The sequence below is a fragment of the Oncorhynchus nerka genome, linkage group LG16 (genome assembly GCF_034236695.1).
Source record: "Oncorhynchus nerka isolate Pitt River linkage group LG16, Oner_Uvic_2.0, whole genome shotgun sequence".
Taxonomy (NCBI): Eukaryota; Metazoa; Chordata; class Actinopteri; order Salmoniformes; family Salmonidae; genus Oncorhynchus; species Oncorhynchus nerka.
In genome coordinates this window covers 12,314,756-12,329,916 of record NC_088411.1, presented here as the reverse complement: position 1 = coordinate 12,329,916, position 15,161 = coordinate 12,314,756, and the positions used below count along the sequence as shown (strand labels likewise).

Sequence of the window (15,161 nt, the reverse complement as noted above, 5' to 3'; positions counted from 1 at the left end):
TGTCTTACTGAAGAGTGGCTTCCGTCTGGCCACTCTACCATAAAGGCCTGATTGGTGGAGTACTGCAGAGATGTTTATCCTTTTTTCTCGATCTCCAGAAATGATCTCTGACCATCAGGTCAGAGTGACCATCGGGTTCTTGGTCACCTCCCTGACCAAGGCCTTCTTGCTCACTTTACCGAGCGGCCAGCTCTTGGAAGAGTCTTAGTGGTTCCAAACTTCTTCCATTTATGAATGATGGAGGCCACTGTGTTCTTGGGGACCTTCAATGCTTCATACATTTTTTGGTACCCTTCCCCAGATCTATGCCTCGACACAATCCTGTCTCGGAGCTCTACGGACAAGTCCTTCGACCTCGTGGTTTGGTTTTTGCTCTGACATGCACTGTCAACTGTAGGACCTTATATAGACAGGTGTGTGCCTTTCCAAATCATGTCCAAATCAAGTTGTAGAAACATCAAGGATGATCAATGGAAACAGGATGCACCTGAGCTCAATTTTGAGTCATAGCAAAGGGTCTTAATACTTATGTAAATAAGGTATATTCGTTTTTTATTTTTAATACATTTGCAAAAAAATCTGAAAACGTATTTTCGCTTTGTCATTATGGGTATTGTGTGTAACATAACAAAATGTGGAAAAACTCAACGGGTCTGAATACTTTCTGAATGTACTGTAAACGAAACATGTAAAGCTTTGGTCCCATGTTTCATGAGCTGAAACCGATATTCTCCATACGCACAAAAAGCTTATTTCTCTCAAATTGTGTGCACAAATTTGTTTACATCCCTGTTAGTGAGCATTTCTCCTTTGTCAAAATAATCCATCCTCCTGACAGGTGTTGCATATCAAGAATCTGATTAAACAGCACGATCATTACACAGGTGCACCTTGTGCAGGGGACAATAAAAGGCCACTAAAATGTGCCATTTTGTCACACAACAAAATGCCACAGATGCCTCAAGATTTGAGGGAGAATGCAATTGGCATGCTGACTGCAGGTATATCCACCAGACCTGTTGCCAGAGAATTTCATGTTACTTTCTGTACCATAAGCTGCCTCCAACATCGTTTTAGAGAATTTGGCAGTACTTCCAACCGGTCTCACAACCTCAGACCACGTATATGGCATTGTGTGGTCAAGTGGTTTCCTGATGTCAACGTTGTGAACAGAAAGCCCCATGGTGGCGGTGGGGTTACAGTATGGGCAGGCATAAGCTACAGACAATGAATACAACTGCATTTTATCGATGGCAATTATATTGCACAGAAGCACCTTTAAGAAATCCTGAGGCCCATTGTTGTGCCAGTCATCCTCCCCAATCACCTCATGTTTCAGCATGATAATGCATACTTTGCCCCAGGTCGCAAAGATCTGTACATAATTCCTGGATGCGGAAAATGTCCCAGTTCTTCAAATGGCCTGCATACTCACCAGACATGTCACCCATTGAGCACGTTGGAATGCTCTGGATTGTTGTTTAACGACAGCGTTTTCCAGTTTCCGACAATATCCAGCAACTTCGCACAGCCATTGAAGAGAAGTGGGACAACATTCCACAGGCCACAATCAACAGACTGATCAATTATATACGAAGGAGATGTGTCACGCTGCATGAGGCAAATGTTGGTCACACCGGTTTTCTGATCCTCACACTTACCTTAAAAAAAGATGCATATCTGTATTCCCAGTCATGCGAAATCCATACATTAGAGCCTAATGAACTTATTTAAATTGACTCAAAGAATTCACATTATAAACACTCACAGTCCCCAGATAACCTGACATTAAATATTTTATAAAAAAATGTATCTGTTATTTTACCAGGTAAATTGACTGAGAACACATTTTCATTTGCAGCAACGACCTGGGGAATAGTTACAGGGGAGAGGAGGGGGATTAATGAACCAATTGTAAACTGGGGATTATTAGGTGACCGTGATGGTTTGAGGGACAGATTGGGAATTTAGCCAGGACACCAGGGTTAACACCCCTACTCGTACGATAAGTGCCATGGGATCTTTAATGACCTCAGAGTCAGGACACCCGTTTAACGTCCCATCCGAAAGACGGCACCCTACACAGGGCAGTGTCTGGGGCACTGCCCTGGGGCATTGGGATATTGTTCTAGACCAGAGGAAAGAGTGCCTCCTACTGGCCCTCCAACACCACTTCCAGCAGCATCTGGTCTCCCATCCAGGAACTGACCAGGACCAACCCTGCTTAGCTTCAGAAGCAAGCCAGCAGTGGTATGCAGGGTGGTATGCTGCTGGCAAGTAGAGTGGTATGCAGTAGAGTGGTATGCAGTAGAGTGGTATGCAGTAGAGTGGTATGCAGTAGAGTGGTATGCAGTAGAGTGGTATGCAGTAGAGTGGTATGCAGTAGAGTGGTGTCGTCAAGTAGAGGGAAAGACTAGACTAGATGAAGGCCATCACAGTATAATGGCGAGAGGAATGGATGGACTAAATATTCTTCCTGACACTTTAGGATTAGCCCAGATCTTAGATCAGTTTTGTGTTTTCCCCCTACAGGTCAAGGTTAGGATTTGGGGATCAGAGACTTCCTGATCCTGGTCACTTACTGGTTCCTGTCCATGAAATAGTTCCTGTGAGAGGTGAAGCCTTTGTGGTGGCCCCCTTTCTCTGTCTCCAGACTGCGGTTGCAGGAGCGGATGATCTGCAGGATGTTACTGACAGTGGCCTCCTTCACGTAGCTGTGCAGTCCATCTGGCCCCGCCCTCTGCAGGAAATGCTCCTGCCCGCCGTAGTCCGTCACAAACTACACAAAGAGAAACACAGTGAACCTGTTACTGTAGTAATAACTGTTACTACACAGGTATAACAGCAATTAAAGTATTCCATCAAAGTATTCAGCCATCAAAGTATTCAGACCCCTTTACCTTTTTTCACATTGTTACGTTACAGCCTTATTCTAAAATTGATTAACATTATTTTTTAACACACACACCACACACACACACTAAATCAATGACAAAGCGAAAACAGGATCCGGAAGAGCCATCAAAGCGGTGTTCAAAGCTTTAGGGTGATAGCAGGTGTTGTCAATACACCTAGCTTTATTCAGCCACTCTGCTACAAGCCTGGCATGCAAGCCTGGGCCTGGCCCACTTTACCTCTGGCAAGTCATGCGGTGAGTGGCGCAGGCTGATAATGCTGGCTGCTCCATCCAATGCGTCACTCAGCTCTTTGAGGAAGACGCCACAGAAGGGCACCACCTTGCACCCTGGGATGTTAAGTGCCACCTTCCTGTACTCGGACAAAGACTTGTGCTGCGCCATGGCATCTTTCAGGCTGCGCATGGTCTCAATGTCTGACTGGTCCATGAACTGCCACATCTTCAACACTTTACGAGACCTGGAGCAGAGAATAATTCCATATTGATCTAACCACATCTTAACTTCTCTGGGATATGTGGTACGCTAGTGAAATTGCCAGTGAAATTGCTAATTATGTTAAGTCAGCACCTAGCCACAGAAAAACATACAGCCATTTTCCAACCAAGGAGATGTCACAAAACTCAGAAATAGCGTTATAAATATTCATTTACCTTTGATGATCTTCATCGGAATGCACTCCCAGGAATCCCAGTTCCACAATAAATGTTTGATTTGTTCAATAAAGTCCATCATTTATGTCCAAATACCTCCTTTTTGTTCACGCATTTAGTTCACAAATCCAAACTCACGAGGCACGGGCAAGTCCAGACGAAAAGTCCCAAAAGTTTTATTACAGTTCGTAGAAACATGTCAAACGATGTATAGAATCAATCTTTAGGATGTTTTTATCATAAATATTCCCTAATGTCAACCGGACAATTCCTTTGTCTGAACGCAGCTACCGCTCACTGCCGCGCACATAATTTAGCTCATGGCATTCTGCAAGACACCTGACTCAAACAGCTCTCATTCTCTCCACCTTCCCAGTTGAAGCCTGAAACAAGGTTCTAAAAACTGTTGACATTAGTGGAATCCTTAGGAAGTGCAATATGACCCCATGTATACTTGATAGGCAAAAACTACAAACCTCAGATTTCCCACTTCCTGGTTGGATTTTTTTCTCAGGTTTTTGCCTGCCATATGAGTTCTATTATACTCACAGACATCATTCAAACAGTTTTAGAAACTTCAGTGTTTTCTATCCAAATATACTAATACTATGCATATTCAAGCTTTTAGGCCTGAGTAGCAGGCAGTTTACTCTGGGCACCTTACCTTATCCAAGCTACTCAATACTGCCCCCCGGTACCAAAGAAGTTAACTACATTGTTTTTGTACATTGTAGAAGACACTTATCCAGAAAGACTTTCAATAGCTGCGTTCTGAATATGACAATTTACAGATACGGTAGGAAGACTAAGCTAGATGTGTAATAAATGTATTTGTACTATAGTGTTGTCAGTCATAAATACCGTAATCCAGCCAGGAACTCCATGACAGCGTTGTAGTTGCCCATGTTCCAGCAGCACTTGGCTACATGGACCAGGTAGGAGAACATCTCTCTCTTCTTCTCCATGGTACCCGCAGTCAGGATTAACCAGGTCACCCACAAGCTCACCTATTAGACGCAGCAAATCTCAGTTAGAACATGGACCCCACAAGCTCACCTCTGGAGCACCTCTGTGTTAAAACAGACTACTTCATGACCTGCCAATGATCTGTAAAAGCCAGGCTGCACTTCAAGTCCCTACATAGTGCACTACCTGTATTAGGGTCCATAGGGCTCTAGTCTAATGTAGTGCACTATATGGGGAATAAGGTGCCATTTTGGACATAACCCTAGAATGAAAGACCAAGGACGAGGACTAGTGTTTCTCACTGCGCAGGTTAATGTTCTACACAGCATGATTTATGATGAACCAAGGTGAACTCATTGAAACGGAAATAAGCCTAAATTCAACCCAGGTTTCGCTGTCACCATCTCCAACCAAATACAAAAAGATGCTGGTAGTTGGCGCCACAACAAGTCATAAAACTCCTGTTTGCACCAGGTCTTGTTTGTTTCACTGGCACATAAATCCAACACAATAGTAGGCCTAAGGCAAAAGCTATATCGGCTTTATCGAAGTGCTGGCAGAAACCGTGGCCTGGACATAACAGTTGGCGCAAATATTTGCCAGCTGTCATGTTGTAGCTAACCACCACCCCCCCCCTGAAACAATGATGGTTAGATAAACAGTTCCACAGGCAGGACCCTGATTAGGGGTGTAATGGTACATGTATTTGTACCATTCTGTACAGGGACCTCAGTTTACAATAAAAATATATTTCCAACAAAAACACTAGGTCTGCATTGCAGTCCTATGCCTAGAGTAAATAAACATGGCAGGCTATTCCATTAAACTAGAGCTCACGTGCACCTCGTCAACAAAATCGAAACCCTAATTGGCGCATTTCAAACTGTCCTTTTGTGAGGCGCAGCCAGGAACTAGTTCTGTAGGACTATGACGCCGAGTGGTGGGGGGCTTCCCAGTAAATTACAACCGATGGACAGAAAGTTCTGGATAAAATGAAAACAGTATGTCGCCATGCTGATCAAGAATAGCCTATGCAGCTGCCAACACCTCAAATATGTTGACACATTTATGGGTCTTTCTATAAACTAGGGTGCCAGCGAGCATCTGTTTGGAGCTGTTACATTACAAGTCATAATAATTTACCTTTTTTAAGTGAATAAGTATAGGAAACATGGGTACATTCAAAATAATACAAACTGAGCAATCAGGAGAGAAGGGCCTTGGTCAAGGAGGTGACCAAGAACCCAATGGTCAGTCTGATAGAGCGCCAGAGTTCGGTTCTCCCATCTTTAAAGCAATCCACCAATCAGGCATTTAGGGTAGAGTCCTGTCCCCGCATGCAGCATATGTGTCTGGATTTCTAAGACGTTCTAAGATTTGTATCATATTCACAACTAAAGTTCCCAAAACTCTAAATCTAGCAAATAGGACCTTTTTCAAATGATCACTTTTAAGCTCAACATAGCCACTTCATAAACGCACTCGATCCGTAATGGGAAACATATCCTTTCTATTTCATTCAGCTAAGTTCAATTACATTAAATCATACAATAAAATAAAAGCATATATTGTCAGCTAAATGAAAAAGCCTACAGCCTATGGCATGGAGTATAGCCAGATAACATAGGCCTACAACTCATTCTGTTCTTCTGAAATACATTTTCTTCATATCATAATGTTTCTTCAGACCAGACTCAAATAAATAATGGATTTATTGTGATGTGTACAGTCGTGGCCAAAAGTTGAGAATGACACAAATATTAATTTTCACAAAGTCTGCTGCTGGCAATTTGCATATACTCCAGAATGGTATAAAGAGTGATCAGATGAATTGCAATTAATTGCAAAGTCCCTCTTTGCCATGCAAATGAACTGAATCCCAAAACAATATTTCCACTGCATTTCAGCCCTGCCACAAAAGGACCAGCTGACATGTCAGTGATTCTCTCGTTAACACAGGTGTGAGTGTTGACGAGGACAAGGCTGGAGATCACTCTGTCATGCTGATTGAATTCGAATAACAGACTGGAAGCTTCAAAAGGAGGGTGGTGCTTGGAATCATTGTTCTTCCTCTGTCAGCCATGGTTACCTGCAAGGAAACACGTGCAGTCATCATTGCTTTGCACAAAAAGGGCTTCACAGGCAAGGATATTGCTGCCAGTAAGGTCACACCTAAATCAACCATTTATCGGATCATCAAGAACTTCAAGGAGAGCAGTTCAATTGTTGTGAGGAAGGCTTCAGGGCGCCCAAGAAAGTCCAGCAAGCGCCAGGACCGTCTCCTAAAGTCGATTCAGCTGCGGGATCGAGGCACCACCAGTACAGAGCTTGCTCAGGAATGGCAGCAGGCAGGTGTGAGTGCATCTGCAGGCACAGTGAGGCGAATACTTTTGGAAGATGGCCTGGTGTCAAGAAGCGCAGCAAAGAAGCCACTTGTCTCCAGGAAAAACATCAGGGACAGACTGATATTCTGCAAAAGGTACAGGGATTGGACTGCTGAGGACTGGGGTAAAGTCATTTTCTCGAATGAATCCCTTTCCAATTGTTTGGGCATCCGGAAAAAAAAGCTTGTCCGGAGAAGACAAGGTTGAGCGCTACCATCAGTTCTGTGTCATGCCAACCGTAAAGCATCCTGAGACCACTCATGTATGGGGTTGCTTCTCAGCCAAGGGAGTGGGCTCACTCACAATTTTGCCTAAGAACACAGCCATTAATAAAGAATGGTACCAACACATCCTCGGAGAAAAACTTCTCCCAAACATCCAGGAACAGTTTGGTGACGAACAATGCCTTTTCCAGCATGATGGCGCACCTTGGCATAAGGCAAAAGTGATAATTAAGTGATAAGGGAATTTATATGTTTAAAGTAATGACTAAAGAATTCCACCCTGAAATGTAATTATTAGACTATGTGAAATGTATTAGCATAATTAGACTCTAATCCAATAATGTAAGGGTGAGAAATGTGTGACTGAGAAAACAGAGGACAATTGAACTATACATGACCTGACCTGGTTGGAACTTACGACAGGAAAGAGGCCCTGTCAAGGCCCCTCTAATCTAGGGAGGAAGGGAACGGCATGGAACTGGCAGCTTGGTAGAATAGTGATAAACGAGGAATGTGAACTGTGGAAAATGATACAAACAGTAGGCGGGCTGTATGTATATGAGGGGGGTTATAAAGACTGCTCACATTTTGGTGGACTTTAGAACGTACTCTGAATAAAGCTTATGAACCTTTTGCAGAATCTGAGTCTTTGCCTAATTATTATTAAACCCAGGGTCTTACAAACCTCAGGGATTGGTCAAAGCTTAAATAATTGTTAAGTTATCGTCATGGGGATTGAAAATTCTCGTAACACTAAGTGGCTCGGGGAACAAAACATCTATATTTTGGGTCCATGGCAAGGAAACTCCCCAGACCTGAATCCCATTGAGAACTTGTGGTAAATCCTCAAGAGGTGGATGGACAAACAAAACCCCACAAATTCTGACAAACTCCAAGCATTGATTATGCAAGAATGGGCTGCCATCAGTCAGGATGTGGCCCAGAAGTTAATTGACAGCATGCCAGGACAGATTGCAGAGGTCTTGAAAAAGAAGGGTCAACACAGCAAATATTGACTCTCTGCATCAACTTCATGTAATTGTTAATAAAAGCCTTTGACACTTATGAAAAGCTTGTAATTATACTTCACTATTCCATAACATGTGACAAAAATATCTAGACACAGAAGCAGCTAACTTTGTGGAAATTAATATGTGTCATTCTCAAAACTTTTGGCCATGACTGTATATTGATTTAATATACCTTTAAATGTAGGATGTTCCAAAGGGCCACATCAGCAGCTTGTATGCATGGAGGCCTGGAGATGCTAAACATGTTAAATGTTAATTAATGGTCAAATACCATGAGACAGGCAGCTTTTTGCATGACAGTAACCGCCACAGCCCTAATGAAAGTCAAATTATACAGAGCGGGTGTGATACTGCATGCGATTGAACAACAGCCAAAGTGCTGGAATTATTGTTGAGCTGGAGAATTGACAGGACATTGGTGTCTATTGTTACTGCGGTCAAGATAATTAGCCTATGTCCTGGACAACATTATGTCAAGATTCCTGAGGTAAGATTATGGTCAGTGTACATTTAGATAATTTGTTTGTCTTGATTAAAATGGGGCAAATCGGGAACGTGAAAATGACTTGTTTATTATTTGTTTTTGAATAGAAATAGAACACACTGAAAATGGCTTATTTGTTTTTGCACATCAAACAAAAAAAACAAAAAAAGGATGGGGCTAAATGCAGAATGCCTGTCATTGGTTAACCCTTTGATGCATACGATCACATATTTGTGATCATTGTTGAGATGTCCCTGCAGCGTACCATCACAAATAAGTGACTGGAACAGTATCAACAGAACGTATGATGCAACAAAACACATCTAAACAGCATTGTTGTCTGAAAAGCATCTAAACAACGTTTTTGTACTAATGGGAGATAAGTCTTCAGAACTTTATTCCACCTTTTATTGTAAAAGATAAACGCAAACTTTATCATCCAAACATCACACGGAACACATCCAAACTCATTCCATAAACCAGTCTAAATAACATGCTGCGCTGACAAAAAAAAAAAAACATGGGTTAGCGACGTAACATCTAGACTAGTTTACAATGTACCACATCTCTGGTGAGCACAAGGGATGAATGTAATAATGTTTAGAAAAGAGATGTGCATCAGCTAAGCTGACAGCAGCTAAATTCTTTATGATGGCAGCCATGTTTGTTTATGTTAGACAAGCAAAAACTCCCTGATCACAGAATGCCATTCACTATAAGACGCAAATATACAAAGTCAAAGATGGCTGTCCCATTGCCTGAAAAATGTTTACTTAGTTTAGCCACTTTCCAGCATATTAAAATCTTCAATGTACTTGTTACAGTGCATACAAGAACCGGAGCAAATCACTTGACAAGTGGTTAACCGTTTTTGACAAATCACAAGGAAAATATAATGTTATCACCTCACAGATCATCACACCAAATACAAGCCTACTGCCTAGCCTAACTGCAGCATGAAAGCTAAACAGGGATGAAACCATTTTAGGGGGGTTTTCAATTCCATGTGGGGTAAAAAAAAAAAAAATGGGGGAAGGCATCGAGGGGGGATATGATGCAGGAAATATTACGATGGGGGATTTATGAATAAATGGGTAAGGGGGGGGGCAAACAAAAGTTAAATAAAAATAAAACCCCTGGAAAGGAGGGTCTGAGCTGGCAACCCTTCGGTACCATAGTTACAATCTGATGCCGCGTTCAAAACAGGGAACTCAGAAATCTCTGACTCAAGTGCGTTCAAGACAACTGGGAACGCGGAAAAAAAACGAGCTCCGACTGGTAAAAATATTTTTGATCCCTCAACAAAATGCAAATGAATTACTTAAAAATCATACAATGTGATTTACTGGATTTTTGTTTTAGATTCCGTCTCTCACAGTTGAAGTGTACCTATGATAAAAATGACAGACCTGTACATGCTTTGTAAGTCGGAATACCTGCAAAATCGGCAGTGTATCAAATACTTGTTCTCCCCACTGTATATAGTGGGGCAAAAAAGTATTTAGTCAGCCACCAATTGTGCAAGTTCTCCCACTTAAAAAGATGAGAGGCCTGTAATTTTCATCATAGGTACACTTCAACTATGGACAGACAAAATGAGGGGAAAAAATCCAGAAAATCTCATTGTAGGCAACATGAAGTCCTATGAGTGTCATCTGATGAAGATCAAAGGTTAGTGATTCATTTTCTCTCTATTTCTGCTTTTTGTGACTCCTCTCTTTGGCTGGAAAAATGGCTAGGTGCTGACCTAACAATCGTTTGGTGTGCTTTCGTCGTAAAGCCTTTTTGAAATCGGACACAAGAAGTTTCTTTAAAATGGTGTAAAACACTTGTATGTTTGAGGAATTTTAATTATGGGATTTCTGTTGTTTTGAATTTGATGCCCTTCAATTTCACTGGCTGTTGTCGAGGTGGGACGCTACCGTCCCACTTGTGCCAGAGAGGTTAAAACACATTTAGCATCTCCTGGCTTCCAGACATGATACCACTGATGCAGACCTTTGGAACACCTACATTTAAAAAAAAGTATATTAAATAATATATAATTAATTAATATAATAAATAATTAAATAATAATAGCCTACACCATCACAATAAATCCATTATTGATTTTAGACAGTTCTAAAGAAACATGATATGAAGAAAAAATGTAGTCTATTTCAGAAGAACAGAATAGCATACTCTGCGTTGTCCTAATGTTAGGCCCTGATCTGGCTATGACATATGGCTGTGGGCTACACTAGTTCATTTAGCAAACAAAATTATCTTTGAATTCCGTGGCATTATTTTACAGTATGAAGAATACAATAGAAAATAGCTGAATAAAATATAACTAATATTTTCTCCAAACGTTTGAGGCAGTGCACACATGCGGCTATTCTATGTTGAACAGTTAACAAAGAAACAGGTACACCTATGCTTAATTTAGCGTTGTGTAACTTTAGATGTGATACAAATGTTGGACTACAGTGCCTTGCCAAAGTATTTCGGCCAACTTGAACTTTGCGACCTTTTGCCACATTTCAGGCTTCAAACATAAAGATATAAAACTGTATTTTTTTGTGAAGAATCAACAACAAGTGGGACACAATCATGAAGTGGAACGAGATTTATTGGATATTTCAAAAAATTTTAACAAATCAAAAACTGAAAAATTGGGCGTGCAAAATTATTCAGCCCCCTTAAGTTAATACTTTGTAGCGTCACCTTTTGCTGCGATTACAGCTGTAAGTCGCTTGGGGTATGTCTATCAGTTTTGCACATCGAGAGACTGACATTTTTTCCCATTCCTCCTTGCAAAACAGCTCAAGCTCAGTGAGGTTGGATGGAGAGCATTTGTGAACAGCAGTTTTCAGTTCTTTCCACAGATTCTCGATTGGATTCAGGTCTGGACTTTGACTTGGCCATTCTAACACCTGGATATGTTTATTTTTATTTTTTCCATTGTAGATTTTGCTTTATGTTTTGGATCATTGTCTTGTTGGAAGACAAATCTCCGTCCCAGTCTCAGGTCTTTTGCAGACTCCATCAGGTTTTCTTCCAGAATGGTCCTGTATTTGGCTCCATCCATCTTCCCATCAATTTTAACCATCTTCCCTGTCCCTGCTGAAGAAAAGCAGGCCCTTACCATGATGCTGCCACCACCATGTTTGACAGTGGGGATGGTGTGTTCAGGGTGATGAGCCGTGTTGCTTTTACACCAAACATAACATTTTGCATTGTTGCCAAAAAGTTAAATTTTGGTTTCATCTGACCAGAACACCTTCTTCCACATGTTTGGTGTGTCTCCCAGGTGGCTTGTGGCAAACTTTAAACGACACTTTTTATGGATATCTTTAAGAAATGGCTTTCTTCTTGCCACTCTTCCATAAAGGCCAGATTTGTGCAATATACGACTGATTGTTGTCCTATGGACAGAGTGTCCCACCTCAGCTGTAGATCTCTGCAGTTCATCCAGAGTGATCATGGGCCTCTTGGCTGCATCTCTGATCAGTCTTCTCCTTGTATGAGCTGAAAGTTTAGAGGGACGGCCAGGTCTTGGTAGATTTGCAGTGGTCTGATACTCCTTCCATTTCAATATTATCGCTTGCACAGTGGTCCTTGCGATGTTTAAAGCTTGGGAAATCTTTTTGTATCCAAATCCGGCTTTAAACTTCTTCACAACAGTATCTCGGACCTGCCTGGTGTGTTCCTTGTTCTTCATGATGCTCCCTGCGCTTTTAACGGACCTCTGAGACTATCACAGTGCAGGTGCATTTATACGGAGACTTGATTACACACAGGTGGATTGTATTTATCATCATTAGTCATTTAGGTCAACATTGGATCATTCAGAGATCCCCACTGAACTTCTGGAGAGAGTTTGCTGCACTGAAAGTAAAGGGGCTGAATAATTTTGCACGCCCAATTTTTCAGTTTTTGATTTGTTAAAAAAGTTTGAAATATCCAATAAATGTCGTTCCACTTCATGATTGTGTCCCACTTGTTGTTGATTCTTCACAAAAAAATACAGTTTTATATCTTTATGTTTGAAGCCTGAAATTTGGCAAAAGGTCGCAAAGTTCAAGGGGGCCGAATACTTTCGCAAGCACTGTATTTGTTTAGATTTTTTATACATGCTAAGGCTGCATGATGCGACTAATGATGGTTTGAAAAAAGGAGCATGAAAGCCATTAGCTCTGCTTAGTTTTTTGCACAAGTACTATTGGGAAAATCTATTATCCTGAGCAAGCACTTCTCCCACATGGTGACCTCGGATGTCACCTACTAAGGAAATGGCGTCTATAACAGCATTTGCAACATTTAAATGCAACTAAACATTTATAAAAAGCTAACTATTATTGTGGTTTTTGAACCATCATTTGTTAACAAGCACGACAGCTGTACTTTTAGTTTATGGTTGTGTCACGAACCGGCTCAAAGCCCGTAACAAAGGGAGACAACGTGGAGATAATGAGTAGAAAGATATATATTTATTAACTAAAGCAAATAATTATAATATACAATGGTGTGTGTAATCAGTAATCAGTAGTGTAAGTGAGTGTTTTGCATGCGTGAATGTGATAATGCAGGGTGATGAAAGGTGCCAAAGCAAACAAACAAACAAACGGCCATCAAGAACCACAACACAATCTACAGAGGGTGTCTGCATGGAGAGAGTCTCCTCCATGAATGGGGAAGTGGTGTATTTATCCTGGGAGACACCGGGCCCAGGTGTTTCCCATGTAGCTGACGACCCTCCCAACTCCGCCCACCAGCATCCTAATAAGGAAATAACAGAGAGAATACAGCAGACAGAGTGGGAGGGTCGTCACATCCCCCCCCATAAAACCGGGGACCAACAAGGACCCCGGAACAACATACTGGCCTCTGTAGAATCCCACTGTTCAGTCTCAGAGGAAGGTGCATAATAGGGTTTTAACAGATTTACATGGCACAGCTGGTGTGCTTTCCTCCGTTCTGGAGTGGCAACTAGATAATTTTGCTCAGTGCACTGGCGCACCACTGTATATGGACCTTGAAACTTGGCTTGAAAAGGAGAACCAACAATTGGCAGCAGAGCAAGAACCTGGTCACCTGGACTAAAGTGACGAGGCTCAGTTCGGCGATCAAATATGCCCTTCATCCTCTCCTGTGAAGATGATAACTTCTCTTTAGCCATTTCACAAGCGGCATACAGCCGTCGCCGGAAATCACACACATACGATAACAGGGACTGAGGAGGCTCGGGAGACTTCCAGTCATCCTGGAGAACAGATAAAAGTCCACGCACCCTATGTCCAAACACAAGGTCATTTGGACTGAAACCTGTGCTCTCCTGTGAAACTTCCCTAGCAGCTAACAGTAACCAAGGCAACCCCTCCTCCCAATCCTTATCCATCTCAGTACAATAAGCTCTCAACAAAGACTTTAGTGTTTGATGGAAACGTTCCAGTGCTCCTTGACTTTGCGCGTGATAGGCGCTAGACAAATTGTGTTTAATATGGAGCTGTTGAAGAACCTGACCAAACAGATTAGAGGTAAAATTAGATCCTTGATCACTCTGAATGACCTTAGGGATTCCAAACAATGAGAGAAACTGAGTCAAAGCTTTTAACACCGATTTAGTCGTGATAGATCGGAGAGGATAGGCAGCAGGAAACCTAGTGGTCTGACACATCACAGTGAACAGGTAACTACTACCCTTTTAGAACGAGGCAGAGGACCCACACAGTCAATAATCAGATACTCAAAAGGTTGGCTGAGTACAGGAATAGGAAACAATGGTACTGGTTTAATAGCTTGATTAGGCTTACCAGTTAATTGACAGGTGTGACAAGTTTTGATAAAATCAGAAACATCCTCTTTAATCTAGGCCAAAAGAAATGTCTTAATATGCGATTGTAGGTTTTCCTCACCCCCATATGTCCAGCCACGTCGCTGTGAGAAGTTTCCAACACCAACTTACGAAGCTTAACTGGTACAACAACCTGACTAATTGCCTCCTCCAGAAAAACACTATCATGAGACACCCACTTTCTCATCAGGACATCCTCTTGGAGAAAATAGCCATGGGCGACATCTCCCAACTGTTCTATAGGCACAATTTGATCACGCAACTCTTCCAACGTGGGGTCATCCCGTTGCGCATTGATTAGATCTGAGCGGGTTACAGATAACGGGATAACAGGGAAAACAGTGACATACTTTGTATTATTATCAATAGTCGGCGCAGTGACCAGTTCGCCACGGCTCATAGAACGTGTCACTGCACACGCAGAGAACACCTCTGGGAAACTCTGTACACTCTCATCAGGAATCCCAACAAATGACGGCTTAGTGGAAACCACTAGAGATGGAAACACGACAGGCCATACACGCTCACCAGCCAAGTTATTCCCAAGGATAACATCGATACCCTCAATAGGCAACGAAGGACGCACACCCACAACAACTTCACCCTTCACCAGCCCACAATCCAACATCAGTTTATGCAATGGAACTGACAGAGTGTTCAAACCTATT

At 42.0% G+C, this 15,161-nt stretch overlaps 1 protein-coding gene across 1 annotated transcript in view; it reads right to left on the bottom strand.

Annotated features, from left to right (window-relative positions):
• LOC115144032 (1-phosphatidylinositol 4,5-bisphosphate phosphodiesterase epsilon-1-like) overlaps positions 1-15,161 on the bottom strand; it is a 91,272-nt gene that overhangs the window by 40,007 nt on the left and 36,104 nt on the right. The window contains 3 exon segments of the mRNA XM_029684649.2: positions 2,583-2,779; positions 3,135-3,375; positions 4,430-4,575. Of these exon segments, the coding sequence (XP_029540509.2) occupies positions 2,583-2,779; positions 3,135-3,375; positions 4,430-4,575 (584 nt within the window).